Raw genomic sequence first — 27,428 nt, 5'->3', positions numbered from 1 at the left:
GGGAAATACGTTGGGGGCGGGCCCTCGGAGAGCCGGGCGGCGGCGTCCGCCTCCGCCTGCGGCCCCGCGCGACCCCGGGCGGCGGCGTGGTCCTGAGCGGCCGCGGCGGCCTCTGCCTGCCCCGCGGCCCCGTGCGCCCTCTCTGCCTGCGGGTGCGCGTCCTGCTGCGCGCCCCCGGGGCCGCCGCGCCCACGCTCGTGGACCTGCAGCTGTGGGCGCGCCGCGGCCGCCTGTCCCTGCTGTGGCGCACCCCGCTGCACGGCGCGCTCGGGCGCCCGGAGTGGACCTTCCGCCTCGTGCCCGTCCCACCCGCCAGCGTGCGGCGCCCCCGCCAGGCCTCCTCTGCCCTGCCCGCCGGCGACCCTCGCCTCTACGCGGGCTTCGTGGCCCAAGCCAAGTGCCCCACGGATGGGCCCACGCCTGTTGTTTTAGAAGCCGTCAACTCGGACGGCCCCCAAGCCATCGAGTCTTCGGTGTCCTGCCAGTTATCCGCACAGTTGCCCTGTGTTGTCAGCCTGGTAAGGATCAATAGGGACCAAGATCCGGTGGTGTTGAACAGGAGAATGCACACTACCTTGAATGCAACCTTTAAGTACGACTGCCTGGAAGCCACCTTATTTAATCCGAGTTGGCAAGTCTTTTCCGTGCCCTCCGTATCCGACGTGCCGGACTGGAATCAGCCTTTGGACGTACCACAACTCAGCCTAGGGAGGACTCCAGCGTATATGGAAATCCCCCCCAATTCTTTATCTTGGGGGGTGTACGTGTTTAATTTCACTCTCACCATCTACACAAGGAAGTCAAATACGCCTCGGGCAACAGGCTCCGATATCGTCTACGTCACCGTTCTTCGAAGCCCCCTACAGGCGGTGGTTATTCCTGCGAGGCCCAACATAACAATGAATTTCACAGATTCGCTGGTTCTGGATGGAAGCAGGTCCTCGGACCCAGATTCAGGCAACTCTTCAGAGGGACTCCTTTTTTCTTGGTACTGCACCAAAGATAAAAATAACTACCAAGGAGAGACAATTATAGTGGTAAGCAGGAAAGTCTGTCTCACTGCAAAGCAGACCGATCTGCGGTGGAAGGAGGCCTCTGGCCCCATCCTGTCATTTTTGCCAAGAACACTGAGAGGCAGAGATGTGTATTATTTCAGAATGGTGATCCGGAAGGGCAGTAGAACAGCGTATGCCGATCGGAAGGTGCATGTGCTCCCAGGACCAAGACCCGCAGCACACATTTCATGCATTGAAAATTGCAATCGTAATTTGATTATTTCAGATCGATTCTCTTTGTTTCTAAATTGCACCGGGTGTGTAGGAGACCGTGATTACTATAAGTGGTCGATTCTGTCGTCTTCAGGTAAAGAGATCATATTTGATTGGGCGAGACAAACCACAACAGGGAGGGCCAGGGCTTATCTGACCATAAAACCTTTTGCTTTTAGGGATTTTTCCGAAGCTGAGTTTTTGGTTTCTGTATACTCAATAACTTGGAGCGGAGCGGGCTTGACCTTGAGATACTCCTTTGTTATTAACTACGCTCCTCAGCCCGGGCAGTGCAACATCAATCCAGCTAAGGGACTTGCACTTTTAACCAAGTTTGTCATCCGGTGTACTAATTTCACGGACAAGAACATCCCTCTTGCATACAAAATAGTAGTTTCTGATTTGTACGGTTTTGGGCAAATCAGTTCTGTGAAAGAGAACACCTTGGGGGCCATCCTGTATTGGGGGCATGAGTCCACATCACCCCCCTCCTTTCTCCCCGTTGGTGGATTGGCTAATCATTATGTCATGAAGATCATTGTTCAGGTATATGACTCTCTAGGAGCCTTTACTCCGGTGACCCTGCACGCCACCGTACGGGCTCCTACGGACAAAATCTCATCAAAGAATGTGCTTGATCGATTATTCAATTTCACCATGGGACCAACTTCATCACTCTCTACTCTGCTTGACCAGCGGGAATTTTTGCCTGCAGGCTACTTAATTTATATAGCAGCTTCTGTGGTGAATAGCATGAAAGCTGACTTAACTTTGCAAGCTGACGAAACCAGACTCCGGGAACACCTCGTCAACCAGACTTTCGTTCTTCCCAACAGCACTTTGGAGGAAATTAGCCAGGTGGTCATGTGTATGGCTAAAGTAACCCAGACAACCTCTGGATTCACTCGAATGGCTCAGAAACTTGCCACAGTGAGGGTCTGGCAAGCCAACCATGCCCTACGACAATCTCATCAAAAACATAAATCCTTTAGCTCTGAACAAATAGAAATCGTGAGCACTGGGATATTAACAAGTCTGTCTAATATCCTTAAACTGAGTGTTCCTTATGAAGTAGTGGATGAGCCTTTCTATGGGTTGGAGTTTCTAGCAGACACAATATCGGCTGGCATGGTGCCAGGGAATGAAACCACTGTAATGACGGCCTCCAGCTTTAACATGTACCTCAGGAAAACAGAAAAGCGGGATATTAACGAGGCCTTCACCAACAAGAAGCTCGGCCAAAATTATTTTCGTCCAGTGCTCAATGCGAGCAGTGTCCCCCTTCTGCCTGAAAATGCTCCGATCTCCACCATGTTTTGTGAGTTTGCAGATGATCCCTTTCCTTGGTTAAGTCAGCAGGAAAGCTATTCTGCAGAGGTGGTTGGGCTCAAAATGACAGGCATCCCCGCCAAAGGCATCGTGCTAGAGATCACACCTGATGTGGTCGAAGTGCACATCGTCAGAAGAAACTTGAGCTTTGCAGCTTTTAATCTCACGGTGGGACCCGACAACGCGCCCCACAAAGTTAATGAGCCCTTCAAAAGGACGACGGGGGAGTTTAGCTTTGAGGTGGACAGCAGTGCAGTGAATGAGGTGCTGGTCCACATCGTGACGGAAGTCACCCTGGTGTTCACGGTGTTGGTATATGCTGGCAGTGAGATCACCCCCGCCGCTTTGGTGGCCACATTCTTCGTGCCCTATGATATCCCTCCCATCGCCAACCAGAGTGACCTGTTTGACCAGGCCTGTGTGGTTAAGAAGGCCCGCGTGGTCTGCCTTCCACCGTCCCTGCTGCAAGTCATAGCTCAGCGAGGCAGCTCGTCCGAGTGCACCGTGACCATGGCTCTTCAGGCACCTCGCTTTGTCATGGCACCCAGTAACAAGCTAGTGAGAATCGCCCTTTTCAGCGTTCAGTGCTTAGACATGTACGGGATCCAGAGCGATTGGAGAGAAGACAACTGTGTTCTCGGAGAGGAGACCACCTGGGACAGAATGCACTGTATCTGCAAAAACCCAAGGAGGGCCCGGCGGCAGCTGGCCACGATCAAAAAAGCCGGCCTGCACCTGCAAACCCACTTTTTGACGGCCAATGTGATTGTGGTCCCTAACCCCGTAGATCTACGGCTGGAGGTCATCAGAAATGTCACCCAAAACCCTGTGACTCTCTTTGCTGTACTTTTCATTATGCTCGTGTACGTATTCCTAGCGTTCTGGGTCTTGCACAAAGATGCCATGGACCAGCTTCTTCGGCAATACGTGATAATCCTACCTGACAACGATCCTTACGATAAGGTGTGTTACCTGCTCACCATTTTCACAGGAATGCGCTGTGGGGCTGGGACCAGGGCCAACGTCTTCATCCAACTTAAGGGAACAGAAGGTGACAGCAACGTGCATTGTTTGAGCCACCCCTATTTTACCACCCTCTACCGTGGAAGCATCAACACTTTCCTCCTCACAACAAAACGTGACTTGGGGGACATCCATTCCATTCGTGTGTGGCACAACAATGAGGGCAGAGCCCCCAGTTGGTATTTAAGCAGAATCAAAGTGGAAAATCTGTTGAGCAGACACATCTGGCTGTTCCTATGCCGGAAATGGCTTTCTATTGACACCTCTTTGGACAGAACATTTCACGTTACCCCCCCTGACCAGCCTCTAGAGAAAAGGGACTATTTCCTGATAGATTCCATTTACAAGCTGGAGAAAAATCACATGTGGTTCTCGGTTTTCTCCGGGGTCAGTGCTAGGCCGTTCAATAGGCTGCAGCGACTGTCCTGTTGTTTAGCCATGTTATTGTCTTCCCTTTTATGCAATATTATGTTCTTTAATCTCAACAAAAAAGACGACACGGATCCCAAAGAGACAAAGTACATCAGGTCAATGATGATAGGATTGGAAAGTGTCCTAATCACCATCCCTGTGCAACTACTGATCGCCTTTTTGTTCACCTATTCCCAGAAGGAACCTCGCGTGACTGTAGAGGAGGTGTCTCCCCAGAAGACCCCCTTGATGCGAGTCCCAAGTGAATACTGGGAGGAACATCTGAAAAAGTGGCATGCTCAGGAAACCGACGGTGCCCCCGCCAGAGCAGCTTCGAAGCTCCCCCCCAGGAAAAGCCCTAAAGCTCCCAAAGCGCCAGAGCAGCACCGGGGTAAGAAAGCAAAGGGCAAGGTCTCCCGCCCCCGAGATGTTAACATGAACGCCAGTAACCGAAACGCAGAAGACAATCAGGAAGCTGCTCCTGCGCAGCCCTCCCAGACGAATCCTCTAGAACTCCAGGAGAAGCACAGGATCGTCCTGCCTGGGTGTTGTGTTTATATAGCATGGTTCTTGGTTTTCGCCACCTGCAGTATATCCGCGTTCTTCATTGTATTTTATGGGCTGACCTATGGCTACGAAAAGTCCATAGAGTGGCTCTTTGCTTCGTTTTGTGCGTTCTGTCTGTCCATTTTCCTGGTGCAGCCGTCCAAAATTATCCTCCTGTCAGGCGTCAGGACGAGCAGGCCCAAGTATTGTAAAAACCTCTCGTGGGCAAGCAAGTACCACTACTCTGAGATCAAGCTGTTCCACGTGAAGATGGGCCCGGAAGAAATGAAAAGACGACACAAGCAGATCACGCAGCTGCGAAGCTCAAGGATGTACCAACCCCTCACCGAAGACGAAATCCGAATATTCCAAAGAAAGAAGAGAACCAAGAGGAGGGCGCTCCTGTTCCTCAGTTACATTCTCACCCACTTCCTGTTTCTGGCGCTCCTGCTGAGGCTCGTGGCCCTCCTGCGCCACACCGACAGCTTCTACTACAACCAGTTCATCCGCGATCAGTTCTCTGTGGACCTCGGCACGGTGACCAAGCTGGAGGACATCTACCGGTGGCTGGACCACGTGCTGCTGCCTCTGCTCCACAACGACCCGAACCCAACTTTCCTTCCCGACAGCTCCTCCAAGATCCTTGGCCTTCCGCTCCTGAGGCAAGTGAGGGCCAAACCCGGCGAAAAACTCTGCCCACCCGCCCAAGACTTTGTGCAAAACAGCACCGACAGAGACATCCATTGTCATCCGGAGTATGGCACGGACCCAGAAGACACCAGAAGCTACTCTAACGTTTGGGATAAAGTGGGTAAGCGGGCTGTGGACAAGAACACCAATGGGTTTACTTACAAGCCTCAAGAGAAGATGTGGGCGTATTTCTCCCATGGACTCTTACACACCTACAGGTCGGGGGGCTATGTGTTCTATTTTTTTCCAGAACAGCAGCAGTTTAATTCCAGCGTGCGGCTCGGGGAGCTCCAGAGCAACAACTGGCTTGATGAGAAGACCTGGGCCGTGATTCTGGAGCTGACCACCTTTAACCCGGACGTCAGTCTATTCTGCAGCATTTCTGTCATTTTTGAGGTTTCACAGCCGGGAGTCGTAAACACAAGCACGTCTGTGCATTCCTTCTCACTTGCTGACTTCGACAGGAGGACATCCGCTGAGATCTACCTGTACGCGGCCGTCCTCATTTTCTTCGTAGCCTACGTTGTCGACGAGGGCTATATCATTTTGCAAGAAAGGGCCTCCTACGTGACAAGTGTGTACAATTTGCTCAACTTTGCTCTAAAATGCATATTTACCGTGCTGATCGTGCTCTTTCTCAGGAAACACTTCTTGGCCGCTGGCATAATTCAGTTTTACCTGTCAAACCCCGTGGAGTTTGTCCCCTTTCATGCAGTTTCTCAGGTAGATCACATCATGAGGATCATTTTGGGTTTCCTGTTGTTTCTGACCATCTTGAAGACCCTCAGGTACTCCAGATTCTTTTATGATGTGCGCCTGGCCCAGAGGGCCATTCAGACCGCCCTCCCCGGCATCTGCCACATGGCTCTGGTGGTGTCCGTGTATTTCTTCGTGTACATGGCCTTTGGCTACCTGGTGTTCAGCCAGCACGAATGGAACTACAACAACCTGATTCACGCCACGCAGACAATATTCTCCTACTGCGTTTCAGCTTTTCAGAACACTGAGTTCTCCAGCAACCGGGTGCTGGGGGTCCTGTTCCTCTCGTCCTTCATGCTGGTGATGATCTGTATACTGATCAACTTATTTCAGGCGGTGATTTTGTCGGCCTATGAGGAAATGAAGCAGCCCGTGTACGAGGAGCCATCGGACGAAGCGGAAGCAATGACCTATCTGTGTCACAAGCTAAGGGCCGTGTGTCGGTGTGTGTTCTTCCAACCCAAGGCCAGAGACAAACCGGAGTTCTTTGAGGACATGCTGTATGGGCAGCCGGAGAAGAAGAGCCGCCGGTATCTGGGGCTCAAGACCAGAAACATTAACGGGAAGAAAATGGTTTATCTCGTTGTATGATCAGGGACAGTGTCAAGAACCACAGGCAAGAGCACCGCCCCCTCTCCGCCCCAATCTACCTTCCCAGGGCAGAGCCTTCTCCTGCTGAGACTTGCCCCCCCCCCCCCCCCAGGGCTGGGAGCCGAGAGCCTGTGGCTCCCTCAGTTCCTCTGGGACCTCCCTCTGCAGACCAGGGCCGGAGCTTCCCCGCCCCGCCCCGCCCCGCCCCTCCCCACCCCGCCCCTACCTCCCACACTCCAGCTGGGGCAGGGCTGGAGGGACCTTGTGGGGAGTTCCAGGATTTGTTCCCCTGCGTTTGAGTTCAGGGATGGGAACTAACGGTCGGAAGTCTGAAGCTCCCCACCTATTCTTTAGGGCGACTGCAAGTTAAAGATGTAAAGTTTAACGACACTTTCCGGGCCTTGAGACATGAATCTCGTTTAACGACCAAAACGTTGTGTGTGTTGGGGCGAGGGCTCACCGTGAATGACAGCAAATGTTCTATGGGTGTGACGACAGTAATATATCCATCCAGGACTGGGGCTCTGGGTTGTTGATGGCATGGCGGAGTATTACAGAAAATGTGGCTTATTGTTTAAGAGAAGCAGGGGTAGTAGTCTAACACTTTCACTCAGAAGCATGTTCATTTATGCAGATGCCACTTTAAGCCTTATCAGAATTAAACGTGAGCTTTCTTCTCTGAGACTTGCAGTGACTTCTGCGTGAGGGGCATGTACTTGGATGGCTCCTGCCTTCCACGTGGAGGGCAGGCAGAGGGGGACGACCAAACCAGGGGGTGGCGGCTGCGTGCCAGGCGCCTGCGGTTTCCCCAGGGCCCCTGCGGTCCTGAGCGGGGCGGGGATGGCCGTGGCACTCCGTGCTCCGTGCGACTCGCACAGCAGGGTCCACAGGGCAGATACGGTTTTTCTAAGTCCCCTCGTGGGGAGGTCATGGGAGTGGCCGGGTCCATACTGGCCCGCTGGCCTCCACTGGCGTGCACGTTCGTAGATGGCACCCCTCTTTACCACCCGACTCCTGAACAGGTTGAGAACAAGTAAACACAGAGGCCAAATAATTACTTTTTACCTGCAGAGGCCGGTTGTGGTCCGGTCAGATCCATGCGCTTGCCTGTGGGAGTGCAGGATGAGAGGGTTTAAGCCCCAGCCATGGGAAGCCAGGGGCAGTCCTCCCCTTAGAGCTTGGGAGACCCACACAGGCATGGGGTCAATGCGCCCAGACACTCTTCGCAAATTAGCAATCAGCTGAAGTCTGGGCCCCTCTCCAGGCTCAGGGCACACCGGTTGGCCTCCCTTCCCAGGAAGAATGTTCTGGGGGTGGCTGTACCCCATGACCTGGAGCTCTTCACTGAGAGGGAGGGAGTGCCAGCTGGAGAGGCCTCCTGGTGCAGGAAGGGGACCACCCCCTCCTGGTACCGACATGGAAGCCGTCTGAGCGAGGACCAGGCAGACAGCTGTAGGTCCAACGAAGGAGACGAGGCTCTCAACTTCTGGTTACAATGAGAAGTCTGGCAGTCACAGGACTTTCCCACGCATATCAGGAAAGAAGAGAGTGCCAGGGGCCTTCTAATCCAATAGAGCAATGATAAGTATTATATGGTTAAGAAATGTAGAAATGCCAATGCAACATTATCAGGAAAACAAAGTAACAAGTGAGACAAATATACAGGGTTTTTTTGAAGGAGTTGTCATCATCATCATCGTCATCATCGTTATTACCTTATTTTCATACACAAAAACATAAGATGTGAATGGTTCTAGACTTTTTCCTCCTGTTGGGTTGTGGCTGCTTCCTCACCAGGAAGGAAAAAGTGCATCCACATGGGTTTCTCTGGGGACCCTGTGCAGTTCAAGCAACGAAACCACAACTTAGCAAGTTTAAAGCCATTTCTAAAGATTCCTTTGTCCTCCTCATATTTCCAGGAATAGCGTAGCTATGTTCCAGAACAAGTTGGTGACAGTTCTGAATACCCTCCCAAGTCCGCACCGAACAGGAAACCAAGATGAACGTTCTTGGATTTGTTCTCAGTTTAGCCCCTTAAGGACTCTGGAATTCAACAAATCTTCTAGAGAGCTCTCCGTCTGTGGCTCTGGGCGGGGGGCTACATCCGCCTCAGACTCTTGTTCATTCCAAAAACTTGCATTTTTTACAATTTTATTTTATTTTAGATAGAGTGTGCACGAGTGGCCAGAGCAGAGCCCAACATGGGGCTCAATCCCACGCGGAAATCAAGAGTCGGATGCTCGACTGACTGAGCCACCCAGGGCTCCGAAAACTTGCATTCTCAAAAAATCTTTTTTTTTTTAACTTTATTTATTTTGAGAGACAGAGAGAGCGAGTGGGGGAGGGGCAGAGAAAGAGGGAAAGAGAGAGAATCCCAAACAGGTTCCCGCACCGTCAGCACAGAGCCTGACGTGGGGCTGGAACTCATGAACTGTGAGATCACGACCTGAGCCGAAATCAAGAGCTGGATGCTTAACCGACTGAGCCACTCAGATGCCCCGGAAACTTGCATTTTTAAGGCCTGCTTCTGTATGTATGTTTTACTGTTCAAAATTTACTTAAAAATGATACAACAGGGGCGCCTAGGTGGCTTGGTCGGTTGAGCGTCCGACTTCGGCTCAGGTCATGATCTCACGGTCCGTGGGTTCGAGCCCCGCGTCAGGCTCTGTGCTGACAGCTCAGAGCCTGGAGCCTGTTTCAGATTCTGTGTCTCCCTCTCTCTCTGCCCCTCCCCTGTTCATGCTCTGTTTCTCTCTGTCTCAAAAATAAATAAACGTTAAAAAAAATTTTTTTTTTAAAAATGATAACAACAGTAAAGGCATTTTGTCCACAGGCAACAAAAACAGGTCTCTAGATGCATCCTCCCTCCTCCACACCACAGAGAGCCGAACTTTGCCTTCTTTGCCTTGAGCCGGAAGGAAGCGCGGTGGTAAGTCCGGTGTGTGGCTGGTATCCAGTGTATCATGTGTGTGTTACAAGGGCTTCACTGGACGCTGGTTACATTGTTGTTCTTTGTGCAGATTCATTTTGCCATACACTTAGGAAGGCTGGACTTTTCTGGATGTATATTCTACTTTTACAAGCTTACTTTAAAAACTCAGGCCTGGGGCACCTGGGTGGCTCAGTCTGTCAAGCATCTGACTTCAGCTCAGGTCATCATGATCTCGAGGTTCGTGGGTTCGAGCCCGAGGTCGGGCTCTGTGCTGGCAGCTCAGAGCCTGGAGCCTGCTTCTGATCCTGTGTCTCCCTCTCTCTCTGCCCCTCTCCCACTTGCACTCTGTGTGTGTGTCTCTCTCTCAAAATAATAAACATTAAAAAAGTTGTTAAGTACCGCCAGAACATATGGGTAATTATCTTCCCTAGCAAGTTACTCCTTGGGGAAGGTGGCACCAGGAGATGTTACAAGCCTCCATATGTCTAAATATTTAAAGGTTATGAAACAAACTTACAAACCATTACATATAATATATTCTATCCACCTACCTTGACAGACACACCTTTGTAATGAGAAAAAACTATGTAAAGCGACGGTTTTTATATAGCTGAAAATTGGCAAAATATCAAAGATAACTGAATTATTATTGTGTACATTTGGGTGTTCTCTTGAGGGCCACTGGCCCTTGGATGAGCGAAGAGACGTACATAATCTATGTGTAAAGTATTACGTACGCATTCCTATAAAACTGTTGTTTTGCTGTCATTACAGAAAAAAATCGTGTTAAGAACAAAGATTTTCATATAATTATGTCCTGGGGACAATAATGCCAAGTTACACAACTTTTCCTGAGTCCTCAGAGCACATGGATTGTTTCTAATTATTTCAGTTGGGAGAGCGTGCACTCTCCTGAGGGGAGTGGCAACTGGAATTGTCGATAATTTTTTATTTAATCATTTTGAGAGAGAGTATGCACAGGGGAGGGAGAGAGACAGAGACAGAGGGAGAATCCCAAGCAGGCTCGCGCTGTCAGCTCAGAGCCTGACTCTGGCCTCGAACTCACAAACCATGAGATCGTGACCTGAGCTGAAACCAAGAGTCGGACGCTTAACCGACTGAGCCCCCCAGGTGCCCCGGTCAATAAAATTCTTAAAGATAATTTTTTAAATGTTTATTTATTTTTGAGAGAGAGAGAGAGAGAGAGAGAGAGACAGAGCGGGAGCAGGAGAGGGCAGAGAGAGAGAGACAGAGGGAGACACAGAATCGGAAGCCGGCTCCAGGCTCTGAACTGTCAGCACAGAACCTGATGAGGGGCTCAAACTCATGAACCATGAGATCATGACCTGAGCTGAAGTCAGAGGCTTAATCGATTGAGCCACCCAGGAGCCCCGTCAATAAAATTCTTAAATCTTTAAATTTAGAATTGAACCCACGGATGTCAACGTCATGTTTGCACATCGTAAAGACAGCGCAGGTGAAAAACTTTCATTTCTTCATCTAAATGTTATCCTCATCTCATGTCTACCACCATTTCTCACAGTTTACCTCCATCCAGAAGGTATTTGTGTTTTGCGAAGTTCACATTTTCCAGTGCTGGGATATTATTAAGAGAAGTGGAGGGGCACCTGGGTGGCTCAGTCGGGTAAGCGTCCGACTTCAGCTCAGGTCACGATCTCACAGTTCATGAGTTCAAGCCCTGTGTCGGACTCAGCGTTGACTGTGCAGAGCCTGCTTGGGATTCTCTCTCTCCCTCTCTCTCTTCCCCTCCCCCTTGCTCTCTCTCTCTCTCTCTCTCTCTCTCAGAAGTAAACATTAGAGAGAGAGAGAGAGAAGCGGAAACTGCCTCAGTCCACTCACTTTGTTCAAATCCCTTTTCGATAGAGATCCACCTTGATCCAAAGTGGCCTGAAAGTAGTCTCTATAGAGATAAGTTCCAGGATTCTTTGGCACAAATCTTCTGATTCAGACTGCATCAAATGTTTCTATTCCCTAGTTCTCATTTCCCTGCATCAAATTTGAATGCTATTTTGGTGTTTTTAAAAAGATACTTTATTTTTTTTAGATCAGTTTTAGGTTCACCTCAAACAAGCTACAGAGATTTTCCAGTGACCCCCCCCTCCCCGCACATGCACAGCCTCCCCAGTTACCAACATCCGCCAGGTGGTTCATTGGTTACAACTGGTGAATCTACATTGTCACCCCAAACCCATAGTTGACATTAGGGCTCACTCTTGGTGTCGTATGTTCTAGGAATTCGGACAAATGTGTAATGATATGGATCCACTATTATATTACCATACAGAATAATTTCACTGCCCTAAAGATCCTCAGTGTCCCAACTATTCATCCCTCCCTCCCCTGTAACACCTGACAACCACTGATCTTTTTACTTTCTCCATAGTTTTGCCTTTCCCACAATGTCATACAGTGGGAATTATATAATATATAAGCTTTTCAGATTGGCTTCTTTCACTTAGTAACATGCATTTAAGTTTCCTTTATGTCTTTTTGTTTGTTTTGTTTTTCTGTTTTTTTTTTTTTTTTTTCTCTTTATGTCTTTTCATGACCTGATAACACCTCTCTTTTCAGTCTCAAGTAAGATTCCATTGCCCGGATGGACCACAGTTTACTTATCCATTCACCTGCTGAAGGACATCTTGGTTGCACCCAAGTTTGGGCAATTATGCACAGAACTGCTATACCCTGCACCCACATGCAGGTTTTGTGTGGACGTAAGTTTTAACTCCTTTGGGGAGTCCCCAGGGGTATGATTTGCTGGGCTGTATGCTGAGCGTATGTTTAGTTTTGTAACAAAATGCCAAACCATCTTCCCAAATGGTTGTACCATTTTGTATCCCGCCAGCCATGAAGGAGAGTTCCTGGTGCTCCACACCCTTGTTGGCATTTGGTGTTGTGAGCGTTTGGATGTTGGCCATTCTAATAAGTATGGAGTGGTAACTCGTTGTTTCAAGCCACATTTCCCTGATGATCTGGGACATGGAGCATCTTTTCATATGCTTACCTCCCGTCTATATTTTCTTTGGTGAGATGTCTGTTCAGGTCCATTTTTAAATCAGGTTTTCTTTTAGTTGAGTTTTTTAGAGTTGTTTGTACATTTTGGGTAACAGTCCTTTATCATATACATCTTTTGGAAGTATCTTTTCCCATTCTGTGGCCAGATGTTTCATTGTTTTGATATAGTGCTTATGCTACATGGTAGTTTCTCTACGTGTAGCTGAAATCAAGAGTCGGCTGCTTAACTCACTGAGCCACCCAGGGAAACTACTTAAAAATATATATATTTGGGGATAATATTAAACCTTGTGGATTTTTTTGGTAAACTTTTTCTTATACTCAAAGCTGTGGATAGCTCAAATTTAAAATTAACTTTACTTTCTATCAAAGACGAATATTTGCTCTTTGAGTATTTCCCTTGGCTCTCCCATCTAGTCCATCTGGTAACTTGTCTAACCTGATCTCTATCCTGAGATCAAGGTCGTGTATCTGAGTGGTTACAGGTTATATATGCAATGCTTCCTCCAGATGGTCCACCTTTGGGCAGACCCAGAAAAAAACCCCAACAGTAGAAGATCTCTGAATTGATCCAAAAAATACCCTTGCTGTAAGCACCCCGAGGTCAAAACCGCTAGAAAGAACATCAGAGTGCTTGCTAAAATCCCTGGGGCCCAGGTCCTGGAGTAGTTGTTATTCCCAGAATTACTAAAATGCCTTGTATATATTCCTTATTTCTCAAGTCCCCAAAGGATAAAGTCCCAACCCCCAGAGAGCAAACGGGAGCCTGGGACCAGCCGCAACACTATACCCGCTCGACGCGCTCCTACCAGAGGAAGACCTCACTCCCTCCAGCCGCCGCCGCGCCCCGCAGCCGGAAGTCCACCCTGAAGTTCCGCCCCAGGCTGCCGGGGGCGGGGCCACGCACGCGCCCTGGGCCGGGGCCGTCGGGGGCGGGGCCGGGGCCGCCGGGGGCGGGGCCGCGCAAGCGCCTTGGGCCGGGCCGGTTACCGGCGGCGAGTGGCGCGTCCTGGAGGCGCTGGCGGCTCGGCGGAGGGTTGTGGTGTCCCGGGCTCCGAGGTCCGAGCGGCCGCCCGCGGCGTTGGGGCGGGATGGAGGACGCGGGAAGGCTCCCCGGAGGCGGGCTCGGGTGTGCGCGGCCCTCCAGGAAACTGAGGCAGGCAGGCGGAGATGGCGCGGCCGCCTTCCGGACGTAGGGGGGGCTGACGAAGCCCGCGGAGACTTGCATCGGCCCCCTTTGCTTAGAGAAGCGCGAACAGGATCTGTACGGAAAAGAAACCCCGTAGATGTGTATATTCAAACTGCCGAAGGCCAAAAATAAGAGAAAATCTTGGAAGTAGCCCGAGGGAGGTTCCGGAGGTGGAGGTGGAGGGAAGCCTTGTAGGTGGAGCGAGAGCGAGGAGGCGGGCAAGTGCAGGGTGGCGAAGGGTGCGAGGGGGCCGTCCTGGAAATAGGTACTGTCGGGGGTAAAGAGGGCTCAAATGGCCAGGGGCTGAGCGGATTCTGTAGTCCGTTGAGGCTTGAAGCATCGCCCAGAGCCTTGACTCGCGCGAACTTGTGTTGACTTTTGTCCGCTTGCTTTGAACTTGAGGTTCCTTGTCTGTAAGGGGTATCCTGGGTCTTAAGGGTAAGAAACACGCAGCCGCAGGCTTAGGAGATGAGCACAGTTCCTGGTTCTGCAGGTGACGCGCCCTGTCTCTTGAACTTGCAGATGGAGTGTGAGGCAGACCACCGTCCCCTGGGTGTGTTTAAGTGCCAGCTCTGTGCCCTGACAGCCCCATACAGCTACGTGGGGCAGAAGCCCCCTGACACCCAGTCTGTCGTGTGAGTACCCCGTTTCAGGCCCCTGGCCACGGAAGCCCCCTCCTCCCCCAGGCCCCCTGGCCGGACCTGTTGGCTGGTGCCAGCCTGAGTGTGATGCACGACTTGGTGTTGAGCTGTAGGTCCATCCCTGTCCGGGCTCTGGACACTTCAGGAGTGTCCCAAGGGGTCACCCAGCTCCTCCGGAACCTCCAGGCCCCTTCCTACCCCCCTTAACCCGGAGACCGACACCTGCCTTACTGTCCTGCAGCCTTCTGGAGGAGAGTTATGTCATGAAGGACCCCTTCACCTCAGACAAGGGCAGATTCCTGGTCCTCGGCTCTCAGTGCAGTTTGTGCAGCCGGCTGGTGTGTGTGGGCCCGGTGGGTAAGCTGCGTGGGCTGGGGCTGCCTTCCCTCCCTCCCCGTGGCCGGGACCCCACATGCACGAGTGTGGGAAAGGTGACGCGTGAGCCTTCCTGACGTCGTCCGCCTTTCCTTGCTGGGTGATTCTAGGAGCCCTCCCAGTCACTCGGTGGGGGCCAGGGGGTTCCTGGAGGCCACCTCATTATGGATGGGTCCTGCGGCCAACGGAAGTGAGCAGACAGGCAGAGGGGCGGGCTGGGGTCAGTCGCAGGGTCTCCGTGCTTGCTGAGCAGTGGGTGCTGACAGCCCTTCCCCCACCCCGCACCAGCCATGCGGGTGGCCATTGTTCTTCTCTCCGTGGGACGGTGACCTTCTTCCTACTTGTTCTTGGCGGGACCTTCCAGAGGAAGGAACTGTGCTTTCTGGAGCATTCTGGAGCATTCCTGTGCTTGGGGCCTGTTTTACCAGTGCAGATTCCTTCAATCTGGCCCAAGCCTAGCTGGGCAAAACCGTATTATACTGATCTGATAGATGAAAAAACTGAGGTTTGGAGAGGTTGAGTGGGCCCAGTCCACCAGGGTGGTGAGCCTGTTGTTTGAAAACCCGAGGATGGAGGGAGGTGGAGGAGTGCGGCCCCCGTAACCCGAGTGACGGGCAGTAGAGGGGTCCCTGGGCTTTCTGCCAGGGGGCAAAGTGCCAACAAGGTTTAAACAGCCTCTGTCCCTGCAAGGCCAAGGCGATGAGATTTGATGGGGTGGGAGGAAGCCTCCATGAGGCAGAGGCCTGGGGTGTTTGGAGATGGGCGGCTGGTGAGGACTCAGTGGGAGAGAGGAAGCTGCGAGATGAAGACCGGAAAGGGGGGCGGCGCCAGGTGGCGAGAAGCCTTGAATGCCACGCTTACAAATTGGGCTGCCCTTGGTGAGCAGAGGAGAGGGTGCCCCGCGTGGTCTCCGAAGCCTCCAGTGTTCTTTGATGGAACAATTTGTTAGTGACAAGTGAGTCCTCTCTCTTACGTGGGAACAGCTCTCTCCTGAGAACTGTAGGAAGGGCAGGCCTTGTCTTAGCTGAGGCACACTCTGAGCTGCTGGAACAGAGACCCCAAAATACAGTGGCATGATTATGACAAACCGTATCCACTTATTTTTCATACGTGTAAGAGTCCAGAGCAGGTGATGCCGGCAGGAAAGACACTGCTGCCACTCAGCACGTCACATCCACTCGGTCCACGGTGGCTGCTGCGGCTCCTGCCATCGTACCTATGCTCCCGCCAGCAGGAAGAGACAGGGAGCACATCCCCATTCCTTCAAAGGGCATGACCAGGAGGTGGCACAGAGCTGCCATGTGGCCACATCCAGTGGCAGAAGGGGCTGGGAAAGCAGTCTTTGGACAGGGCCTGGGCAGTGAGTCTCTGTAGTTCAGTGACAGAGGATGGGCACAGGGGAGAATGGCCATGGTTGTGACCTCCTGCCCAGACCAGCCACCTGCTCGTGGCCCTTTCGGTCTGCGGTGCTGCCCCGAGCACTGGTGGTTACCAAGTCTGTGTCCCACTCGTGCGATAACCAGGAGAGGGAGGGATCTAGGATTTCTGACTGTTTAGGTGTGGCCTCTCTCCGGCTTATTGTTTGCCCTTGACCGCGACGGAGCAGGGCAGACCCCAGAGTCTTTCTGTGCCATCCCGCCTCTTTCACCCTGGTTAACCCAGGCCTGCATTGCCTCTCTCTTTGACGCCTTTGCCAGCCTCGGTGGGTGATTATCGCAGGCTCAAAACCCCGGACACCCCACTGCCTGAAGGGTCTGGGTGTGTTTCCTGCCCCCTCTCTCCTCCATCTTTTTCCCTTAGGTGATGGCCACGTTCTTGGAGGGGGCTGGCCGGCCCCCAGGCCCTGCTCTCCCTTGTGCTGTTCTGGTCACCGCCCCCCCCCCCCCCCCCCCCCGTGTGTGGAAAGGGCTGGGCTTGGGGAGGAGCTGCTCTGTGCTCCCCATTCTGTGGTACTTAGCCCCCACCCTTCCCCTTTGCTCTTTCAGGAGTGCAGTTTATTCTATTCCAAGAGGTTTTGCCTCCCCTGTGTCCGGGAGAACATCGATGCCTTCCCTTGGGAAATTCGGCAAGACTTGGGGAAAAGGAAAGATCCGTCAAAGAAGCCTGCCAGCCAGCCTGGTTCGAGGACATGAGTGCAGCCTGGGCCAGGGAGGGGGCTGAGCTGGGAACTGCTCTGCCCGGCCCTTTTCGGGGCCATCAGGAGCAGCGTTGGGAGCTGGAGGGAGCTGGGGCCCAGCCTGCGGCAGCAAGAGGACAGGGAGACATGCAGAGAAGGCCCTCGGAAGGCTGACCTCAGACCACACCTCCTGCAGACCTAGCCCCGTCCAGAGCCGCCCTCGACGTTGAGACCACAGGGCAGGAACCGAGCAACGAGCAACGGCTGAGAACTGGCACAAAGCCAGCCAGGGCTGGGCCTGCTGGCCCTTCTGCTCTCCTTCCGGACCTGGGGCTCTAGGCCTTCCTGCAGGGTCATCCCCGGCTTGTTTCCTGCTGGCTCGCGGCCCCCTGGGGGCCCTCTGTGCCCTTCACACTATTCGTCAGATCCAGGAGTTGCCTCCAGGTGACATGGTGCTCTGCCCAACCCCGAGGACACAGAAGCCAAGGGACAAAGCTCCCTGTCTTGGCCCAGGCCACCTGTCCCTTCCTGCTCACCTGGAGGCAGGAGGGCTGGGGCCTCCCGCTTCCCGTCCCCGGAAGTGAGCGTTCACGCAGATCACGCAGGACAGTGACCTGCGGGAATGTGCCCGGGTGTGCGGAGAGAGATTAGGGGGCCTGGGGACAGTAGGATTTCACTTCCCACCCTTGTGATGCTTAGAAAATGTTTTTAATCTCGATCATGTGTTAGATTTATAATTAAAAACCCAGACAACCAGTTAACGTTTTGGAAAGTAATCCTTCCCCTGAAACATTTGCAGGACAGCTGTTCTCCGTGGCACTCTGGATCTGGCGTGGAGTGGGGCTTGGGTGTTGCTACTTCCAGCCTTTTCTGTCCCCTCAGGCTCTGGCTCCAGCCCAAGGGAGAGGAATGCCTTCCCCTGCCTTCCCTTCCCTCACTCTGCTCTGGAAACTTCAGGGAACTCAGCACCAGCCCTCAGTGGACTGTAGGCTGCCCCGGGCACCCCTGCCCTCCCGGCCCCCAGGCGGTGACACACTCAACCGAGTGTGAGCCTCTGTGGTTCTCAGAGGGCAGAACGGGGCGGTCTCACCTAGTAAGTACCGCAAGGCCGACTCACCGGCCGGGAGAATGTTAGATGCGGGTTTGAGGAGGGAACGGAAAAAGAGCTTTTATTGGCTGATCTGTGCACTGGGTTTGTTTCACATGCTCCCCGTGTGTCATGTTATGTCAGATAAATGGCTGTCATCTCAGGGTCACACTGTTCTAGGGCCATTCTGTCCACCGAAGGACTTAAGGCTACAGGTGAAGGCCCCTGTGCAGGTGCAGGGTTGAGCGGGGGGCTGTCCTGGGCTGAGGGCAGATGCTACGGCCAGGAATTGTCAAGCTGAACGTTCACCTCACAGCATCACTCAAAACTCACCAAATAATTTTAAAAAATAGTTTTATTCTTTAAAACCATTAAGGCAACGCTGTACCCTGAAATTAACCCCTTACATTCATCAGTCTTACAGTAGGACATTCCAAACCTGTACGTTCCCACAAACTCAGGATATAAATCAATATATGTGATCAGTTCAATCTCCTAGCAGGAAAAAAGAAGAGGACCAAAGATTTTTAAAAATTAAAGTTATTTTATAGCCATTTTCTAATTCCTTGGAACCACTATCCGTTAACGTGACTAGGAAGATTCCCTCTGCTTTTCTCTGCACACCCCTGCTCCCTGAGGCCCTGCAGGCTCCACCCAGAGCCAGAGAGAGAACACCAGAACCTGCTCTGAAAGGTCTGCTTTGGAACCACTCCTGTCTAGTATTACGACAAGGGGTCTGTCCGCCCATGAATACTTGGGGAATATAAGGCACCTAAAAATGGTAACGATAAACACACCAAGAAACCAAGCTCAGTCTTGCTTTGGAAACCTGCACCCATCTGATGTGCTCATGTGCGTGGGTCACCCTCCCCCTCGGCTTTCGGTACAACGGCCCTGTGGATCCCAGGGGCGGGGGGTACGCACCAGGAAGCTTTGCCAAGGCGCTGAAAACGACACGGAGCGCCGTGGGGGCTGTGGTTTCTGTTTATGCTTCGGGCTGGCCCATCTGGGCACTGCCAGGGAGGCAGCCGGCGCACACGTTCCATCAGAATATTTCAAATTGCCCAAGTTCTTTGGTAAAAACCCACAGGTAATAATTCCCTGAAGAACAGACAGCTACTTACTGCACAGGATTAGTTCAGGTCTTCGGCAGGCACTGCTGTGAGGAGTAAGTGACTTGTGGCCTGGGTCTCTCGCAGCCTTGCTTGTAGAGACGGTGAAGGTCCGCTGGCTCGCGCTTCACGCGTGTGGAGCAAGACGAAGGGAACGGATTGACGCGGGAAGTAAGTTCCGAGCGGCTCGGGAGAGAGGACCGGCGGTGTGAGCGTGCGTGTGCAATTGTACTTCAGCTGTTCTGTTCCGGCTTCCTTTGTGCTTCCAGTAGGGTTCAAGAGCCAGGCTGCTAAGAGTATGTCAACTAATACTGATTTCCAAAGATCCCAAATCTCTGCCGTTAAACGCATGATTATAAGTTAGTAAGATATTTATACTAGATTTTTAAAAAACTTGAATCACAGTATTTAAGATATAGCTATCAACATGGTTCTTTTTCCCGTACAGTGTAGAAAAAATAACGATGCTCAAACACAAATACCGTAATCTTACTGAAAAGGGTACTGAGTGGTATTCATCTTTTGTGAGGTACGTTTTTTATGAGGCCTGAAAACAGGAACAGGCCATCTGTGCTTATTAAAAGAGAAGATATTTTCCAAAAGTGAATGATTTTACTCTGAAAAGATTGGTCACGCACTTGTCGTCGGGGCCTGGAGCGTGATCTCCCTGCTTGAAGAGGCCACGCGGAGGCCGGGGGACCCCCTCTGGGCCAGGAGACTCAGTGGCCCGCATGCCCCCACTTTGGGGCTCCCCTCGTGCCCTCGGAGGCAGGGCTCAGGGTGGAGGGCGTGTCCCTGCCCTGGTTGGCGCGATACTGCAGCTGATCGTGTTAAATGAAGTTTGGTTGTTGGGTGAGAGAAGGGTGAGGGAGGAGGAGGAGGCTGGTACATTCCCTTCTCTGGAGAAGCACGTGGGGAAGCCTTTCACACTTGACCTACACTAGCAAACATTTTAAATGGAAAAATCTGACCCAGGTCTTAATATGATCTCTGATGTAAAAAAAAAAAAAAAAATGTTTCTTTGTTTTTTGTTTGTTTGTTTGCTTTTGCAAATGACGCATTTAACAGCTACGGGGCCACCGGGGTCCTTGATGTTTTCGGTCGCTCCAGTCAAGGTGAGACACGGAACGTGGATGCGGCTTGGCCTGTGCTCTTCTGCAGAGTTGCGACAGGGCGTGGCTGTTTGTATGTCAGCTGGGCCACAGGGTATGGTCCCCCCTTTCCTGAGGTGGGTGGGAAACGGTTGCACTTCTCCTGGTTCAGACTGAAGTGTGGAGAGGCAAGTGGTCCGCTGGGAGCCCCGCCCTAGAGGTGAGGAGACCGCCCCAGGGCCCCAGCTGGCCGAGGGCCGTGCAAGTAACCCCGGCCGGCAGCCTCTCGCCCGCTGTCCTGACACGCGGGCCACGGCCACAGCTTTTTTACGAGCCTCAACCCACCCCGCCAAACTGAAGCTTAAGACACCCTGCCGCATTCCACGAAAACAGCACAATGGAAAGAATTATGTAATTCTTCAAACTAAAGCATGAAGATTGTCTTTTTTTTTCCCCCCTTTTATAAAACTTTCAGTAACGCATTCTGGTTTGCCTTGTGGTTTCCAGAGAAGTGCAGTGAGGCAATGGACCTCCCATATCCCGAGTCTGACCAAATTCACTGCTTTAATTCTTACTCTGGTGTGTTTGGCAGGCTGGGGGTCGATGACCATCTTCCTGAATCCTATTAAAGTGGCAGCGGAGGGGCGCCTGGGTGGCTCAGTTGATTAAGCGTCTGGCTTTTGATTTCGGCTCAGGTCGAGATCTCACAGTTCATCAGTTCGAGCCCAGCATCGGGCTCTGAGCTGACATGGGGCCTGCTTGGGATTCTTTGTCTCTCCCTCCCTCTCTGCCCCTCCCCTGCTTGCACACTTTCTCTCTCTCAAAATAAATAAAAGACATTTTAAAAAAAAAAAATGGCAGGGGAACCCCATAAATCAGCTTGGACCAAGAGTTAGGAGAAGCCGGGCCACTTTTAAAAAAGGAGAACAAATACAGAGAGCCTGGCTTTGGGGCTGCCGAGTGCCGGGCAGTGCCAGTGCGGTGAAGACTGGCTACGTGGAAAAAAATTCCTCGGACGCTTCTTAATAGCCCTCAGTTGGTGGCACCGATCTCAGTCTGTGATGTGCACGGACAGTCGAATGTCCCTGCCATCCTGAATTGACATCACTGCCATGAACTTAAAGGCGTTAAGCAGGTGACCCCTCCAGGAACACCTGCAGGGGAGGACGGGGTCAGGCCGCCCTGCCTGTTGGAAGTGGCCGGCAGGAGGGGGAGCGTGCTTGCTACACCCGAGGCCAAAGACGCACAAGGCCAGGCGGCCCTCACCCCGAGCCCAGATGTTTCCGCTTGAACCTGGGATGATCTCCGCTGAGCCCCTCAAGAGGCTGGGAGCTGGAGGCTGCAGGAGCCTGCTTTGAGGGCGGTAAAGTCCATGCCGTAGGTGGTGGGCCATGAGCGCTGGACATGTTTTCCTAGTGGGACCCGAGCTTGGAAAGGTCACACGGGGAAGAGGCACTTTGAAGGTGGCTGGCTTTCCCTGCTTCCCCGGAAGCGCCCCACGTAGGGCCAGGCTAGTGGCCCAGTCGGTCTTGAGAGCAGCGGACTTGGTTGAAACTGTGGCACCCCCTATTTGAACACAAGTTCGTAAGACGTTGCAAAGACAGGTGTGGCCACTGGGTCAACACGAGGAAACCATCATGTATCCAGTGGCTAAGTATCAAATGTGCTTGGTGCCACCGTGGTTTGAAGAAGGGAGCGAGAGGCAGGGAAGGCCCAGAGTCAGCACAGGGCCACAGGTGCGCCTACTAGCGGTGAGCCCTTGGAAAGTCACGGCCCAGCTAGGTTTGCTCGGAGGCACCTCCTCCCACCCTGGTCTGGCCGGCTTAGGCAGCCAGCAGGCTCAGGCGGAGGGGAGGCCCTCGGCGGGGCGGGTCAATGCAGGCGGCGACCTTTGTCATGTCTCCCAGACCCGGGTTATGCTCCAACTCTGTCCCGCTAAACGGGGCAGCAACTTCTGCACATGTGTGTCTCCGAGGCTCCCTTTAAACAACAAGAGTGCCTTCAGAAAGCTATAACCTCCCATCTCTCTGTGCGCAGTCAAGCAAAGAAAGGTGAGCCTGACTCCAGATGCTCCGGAAGGACCCCCCGCGTTTTGTGCACCTTAATTTTAACAGTGCCTTTTGCTGTAGCTCATTGAGGTAGCTGCTACGCTGTGGATTTGGGGAAACAGCAGTGGCTGAAGGGACAGTTTACTTGTCATCAGACATTAAACCAAGGATTGTACTCGTGCCTCGAGCTTCTGCTCGGATCATGGGGTGCTGCCCGGTCTCGGGGACCGCCACATGACCCTCGAGGCTGCTCGTTTCCTTAGAGTTCTGGACGGCCCAGAGTAAGAAATGCATCCAAAACCCGGAAAGAAACGTTCTCGCTTTGAAAACGAAAAGAATCCCTTGGCCACAGGGACAGCTCTCGCGGGCATTCTGGAACGCCCTGGGCACCACGTTTCTTCTCCCGGACCTCACGTTCTTACTCGTGTAGACGTATACGTACTCTTTAGGAAGATGCTCTCGATGCGTCTCGTCCAAGAGTCTGAGGAAGGCTGCAGGGAAACTCGAGCCAGGCGGGAAGGACGGAGCAGCTCTCTGGCACTCGGGCGATTTCCCCGCGTGCTGATGCAGTGGCCAGCACCCTGGCTTTGATGATGCCGGGCCTCGCCGAAACGGCCGCGGGCGCGTGCAGCCCTCAGGGTGGCAGGGGCAGAATTCGGCGTGCGGGACGCCCGGCCGGACCTGCCCAGGAGGCAGAAGACGAGGGACGCTGGGGGAATCGGGTGGAGAGGTCCGGCTGGCTCCCGGGCTCAGGATTCATCCTCGTCAGTCCTGCAAAGGCCGTTCGTAATCCCGTGGTCTCCCGGGCGTTTGGCATTTGTGGCTTGGTGAAGAGGGGAGCCGCCCCGTGGGCCAGTCCACCAGGAGAGGAAGGGCTCCGGGCTCTGGCTTGAGGCTTCTAGAACCTGTTGCGTCCCATCTACTGAACTTCACGCTGACGTCAGCTGAAACCCAGCAGGCACTGCGTGCGGTTTAAAGAGTCCCTACTGGAAATGCTACAGTATTTTGAACTGGTGAACAGTTCGTCCATCTGACTATCAGTGGTCTGAGAAACTTTTCAATAGGTGACCCAAAATATCGAGTGGCGATTAGTGACTATTATTTAAAACGAATGTGTGATAAACGTGAACGAGTTCAAGTGGCTTTCGAGCTGAGGTCTCCGTGGCCTCCTTTGTGGCTTCACCGGGAACGTGGCGGGGAGCCTAGCTGGGCCCCGAGAGTGCCAAATGCTCACCAACGCTAGGAACGCAGGACCTGTGGCTTTGTCAGCCTGTCGCCACAGGATGCACGAAATAAGGAGTTTTCAAAAATAAGTTTCATGAAAATAGAGACGGTGTGAGCGACTCTTCTGAAAGCCTGGGTCTCGAGGGTCACTTTCCGAGGCCACGTCTGCGAACAGCGTCTATCTGGGGCACCGCAGGAGAGAGGCCAGTGGTCAACAGAGGCAGCAAGGACCTGGCATCGGAATGTAGCCTCTGTCCCTGAACCTGTGGACAAGCCACGGCCCTTCGGCCCCACAGATCCAGGAAGCCCCGTCCTAGGGCAGGACGCGGACGCGCCTCTGACTCAAAGCTGAGCTCCCTTCTGATTTCGGATGACCTGTTGACTGGTGTCATCCATATGTGGAAATACTTCTACTCGCTTCCAACAGATCCTTTAATTGGATCTTTCCACAAAATGAAAAGTGAAAAGTACCACTCACGTTTAATTCTGAAAAGGATGTGCCCGTTGTAGCATTTGCCTTTTGCAGCTGAAACCTCAGCCGCCCTCTCTGTGGCTGCATTCCCAGGGTGCCGATCTTGGGAACTTGATCAATTTCAATCCTGATCATTCTTCCAACAGCAAATAGCATCGACCCGCTAGAGCCACATTTTCTAAAGACAGAGGGGGAGGGGCGCTGAGGGCACAACCAGGTCCTAAGTGCTGCTGGGAGGAGAGGTGGCCGGTGTCCCCGCCCCCCCCACCGGAAGCCTCAGCCCTGGCAGGCTGAGCCCGGCCTGGCTTGGAGGGCGGGGACTGCCGCACACCCTCCCATGGCACGCTCACCTTCCATGGTGGACAGAAAGAGAGAGTCTTTCCGGGTCCATATGTTCTAGACAAAAACCACGATCAGCACTGCTTTCCTAACCAGACCGAGGTTGAGAAATGACCTTTAAGGCTGAAATAAGTATTTTAGGTGTTGGGAAAGCTACCACGGGAAGGACTCTGTGCCTGCCCCCCTCACTCTCCAGGTGCCCCCCACCCCCCCCGCCCTGGCCCGTGTCTGCCTCATTTTCTCCACTCTCGGGAGCAGCTGCTCTCGCCAAGGGTTAAAAAAATAAAGCTGCCCATTTGAGAAAGTGACACAGGAAAAGACCAAGGAGCTGCCTTGACACACAGGGCTCAGAGGAACATCGACAGACCGTTTGTCAGTTTGCTCCTGAAAACGCTTTCGTGGCCCCCAGACAACCTGACTCGGTCGGTTCAGGTTTGGAAACAGAGGTCAGAGGAACAGAGAGCCCGACATACTTTCTGTTTGTCTTGCTCCTGCTGCCCGCAGACGCCAGCTCGAAACGGGCAGGCCGTCAGGCCCAGGGGCGGTCTTGGGACGTGGCTTCCCGGGATCTTCCACACAAACCGGGAAACGGGCCTTTGCTGCGCACCGGCTACGACCACAAAGACAGCGAAAAGCAACCGACCGCTGCATCCCGATGGCTTATCAGGCAAGTCTCGGGAACTTTGAATCCTCTGATTCAAAACCAGCACGCTGTCTTTCCTCAAATGCGGGACACAGAATTAACACCTTCCCAATAAATATTTTACCGCTTTTTACATACCTAACCTTTGGGTTCCTCTAGATTTACAGGATCATAAAAGTTAAAAAGTGCCGATTAGTTTTCAGAACGATACAGGCGCACAACAGTCAAAAGGTGGGGAAAAGAGGAGGCCGACCACGTCTGTCGAGGTCACCAGTTAATCGGACGGTAAATTGCTAACGCGACGTGAAGAAATCTGCATTGATTAACACCGGGTGAGTCACGATCAGGCCGCTGCGCGTCACTCCCCTTGACTTGCCAAGAACCGCATCTTAGCTGCTTCTCACCAGCTTTTCAGTACTTGGCACGCTCTGAGAAGTCCTGGTGTAAAAGAAAAGGAGAGAGAGAGAGAGAAACGCGGACTAGGGTTCCGGTTACCTAGAGCTTTCGTCCCGTTCGCTAAGGTGAGAACGGTGGAATTTGTGCAAAGTGGGCATGGCTCCCACTTCTCACGCGGTAGGGCTGTCGCCTCGGAAAGACCCCCGGAGAGCCGCGCGCTTCGCCGTTCGCGTCGCAGCCGTCAGTACATGTCCCGGTAGATTTCCTGCAGCAGCGGGTGCAGGGCGGCATCAGACTCGGTCTTCTTGATGACCTGCACGAGCTGCGCGTGCTCGGTGACCAGCTGCCGGAGGTCTGCCATTTTTTGCAGGAGCTTTGGGAAGAGGAAGATGTTGTCTGGGTGGTTGCTCTGCAGGTGAAGTTTGAGCACGTGCACGATGCCCTCCTGCATTTTTTCAATGTGTCCCACGTTGAGAAGGCCCGGCCGATCTATCCTCGAAAGAGAGAAGAGGTGGTTGGGATCGTCACAGCATTAGCGCCTTGTAGCTATCAGTGTGGGAAAGCAAACCTCCTTATTTTCTGTGACCTTTCTAAATTTTTTTTTTTTTTACATTTATTCATTTTTGAGAGACAGAGCACAAGCGGGGGAGGGGCAGAGAGAGAGAAGGAGACACAGAATCCGAAGCAGGCTCCAGGCTCCCGAGCTGTCAGCACAGAGCCCGACGTGGGGCTGAAACTCACGAGCTGTGAGATCATGACCTGAGCCAAAGTCGGAGGCTCAACCGACTGAGCCGCCCAGGCGCCCCTTGTATGACCTTTCTTTCTTTCTTTTTTTAATTTTTGTAATGTTTATTTATTTTTGAGAGAGAGAGAGAGCGAGTGTGTGAGCAGGGGAGGGGCACAGAGAGAGGGGGAGACACAGAATCCAAAACAGGCCCCAGGCTCCAGCTGTTAGCACAGAGCCTGATGCAGGGCTCGAACTCATGGACTATGAGATCATGACCTGAGCCGGAGTCAGATGGTTAACCTACTGAGCCACCCAGGCATCCCTGACCCTTCTTTCTTCTGCCTGCCTTTCGATAATGACTCAGCAGGAAGACAACGTTACCGGGCCTAGTAGGGGCACACAGGACAGATACTCGGCCCTAAATATTTATACGGCCTTAACTCGACCAGCTCCCTCAGAGCGTGGCCCTTTCCTTATGCATTTACCTGATCACCACCGGTCAGGAGAAGAACCCCAGAACATTAGGAGAACTATACATTCTGATGATGATGGAAACAACCAATGCTGCATAAGATGAAATGAAATTCTTCCTGAGTGAAAACTAGATATTCGCTTTCAGGTTTTCCGCCACTATTTCAGGAGTGGTGACTGTTTCAGAGGGGGTTTTGCAGTATAGACAGGAGTCTTCCGACATGATTCAGCCAAATAGGAAGTAGAGTGAGATGTGAGTAGGAGGGCAGACGCCAGCTGGACACGATGCTGCCCAAAGCCAGAGAGGCGAGATCTGAGATCTGCGCGGGAAGGGTCAACACTCACAGCGGGTGCCTTCCCTGGGGTAGTGCAACCTCAGCGCCAGACTTCCTGGGCCGCTCTGAGACCACGTGCCCTGCCTTTGCTCCAGAAAGTACCCCGCCCCCACCGCTGTCCCCACAGGCAGCGCTCCCTTGAAAGCCCTGCTCCTTAGCTAGGATTTTTTAAAGGGTTGCTAAGGACGTGGGTGTTTTTATTTTTTTGGTTGTAACACAGATATGATTGTTAACTTTATTTTTTATTTTTTTTTTAATGTTTATTTATTTTTTTTGAGAGACACAGAGACAGGATGCGAGTGGGTTAGGGGCAGAGAGAGAGGGAGACACAGGATCCGAAGCAGGCTCCAGGCTCTGAGCTGTCAGCTCAGAGCCCGACATGGGGCCCGAACTCACAGGCCGTGAGATCATGGCCTGAGCCAAAGTCAGACGCTCAACTGACTGAGCCACCCAGGCGCCCCTATAATTATTAACTTTTTAGGCAGATTTTAAAAAACAAAGGTTTAATGTATCATATAGGTTTAATGGATACCTCACCACTTTTCTGTATATTTAGGCTTGATCTAGGATTGTAATT

The 27,428-nt window shown here is 52.6% G+C and overlaps 3 protein-coding genes across 3 annotated transcripts in view; 2 read left to right on the top strand and 1 right to left on the bottom strand.

The window, feature by feature from the left end:
- The window catches only part of PKDREJ (polycystin family receptor for egg jelly), an 8,079-nt gene extending 780 nt beyond the window's left edge, over window positions 1-7,299 (top strand). Inside the window, exon 2 of the mRNA XM_049626535.1 lies at window positions 33-7,299. Within this exon, the coding sequence (XP_049482492.1) occupies window positions 33-6,617 (6,585 nt within the window). The 3' untranslated portion in view covers window positions 6,618-7,299. The remainder of the gene's footprint in view (window positions 1-32) is intronic.
- A 6,263-nt stretch (window positions 7,300-13,562) lies between these two features.
- Window positions 13,563-17,667, top strand: CDPF1 (cysteine rich DPF motif domain containing 1). The gene is made up of 4 exons (XM_049626533.1): window positions 13,563-13,644; window positions 14,297-14,409; window positions 14,657-14,768; window positions 16,776-17,667. The coding sequence occupies exons 2-4, from the start codon at window positions 14,297-14,299 to the stop codon at window positions 16,920-16,922; spliced, it is 372 nt and encodes a 123-aa protein (XP_049482490.1). The 5' UTR covers window positions 13,563-13,644; the 3' UTR covers window positions 16,923-17,667.
- An 824-nt stretch (window positions 17,668-18,491) lies between these two features.
- Window positions 18,492-27,428, bottom strand: part of PPARA (peroxisome proliferator activated receptor alpha) — a 73,112-nt gene continuing 64,175 nt past the window's right edge. Inside the window, exon 7 of the mRNA XM_049626532.1 lies at window positions 18,492-25,807. Coding sequence (XP_049482489.1) covers window positions 25,560-25,807 — 248 coding nt within the window. The 3' untranslated portion in view covers window positions 18,492-25,559. The remainder of the gene's footprint in view (window positions 25,808-27,428) is intronic.

This window comes from Panthera uncia, chromosome B4 (assembly GCF_023721935.1).
Source record: "Panthera uncia isolate 11264 chromosome B4, Puncia_PCG_1.0, whole genome shotgun sequence".
Classification (NCBI taxonomy): Eukaryota; Metazoa; Chordata; class Mammalia; order Carnivora; family Felidae; genus Panthera; species Panthera uncia.
This window is presented reverse-complemented; position numbering and strand designations above follow the sequence as displayed.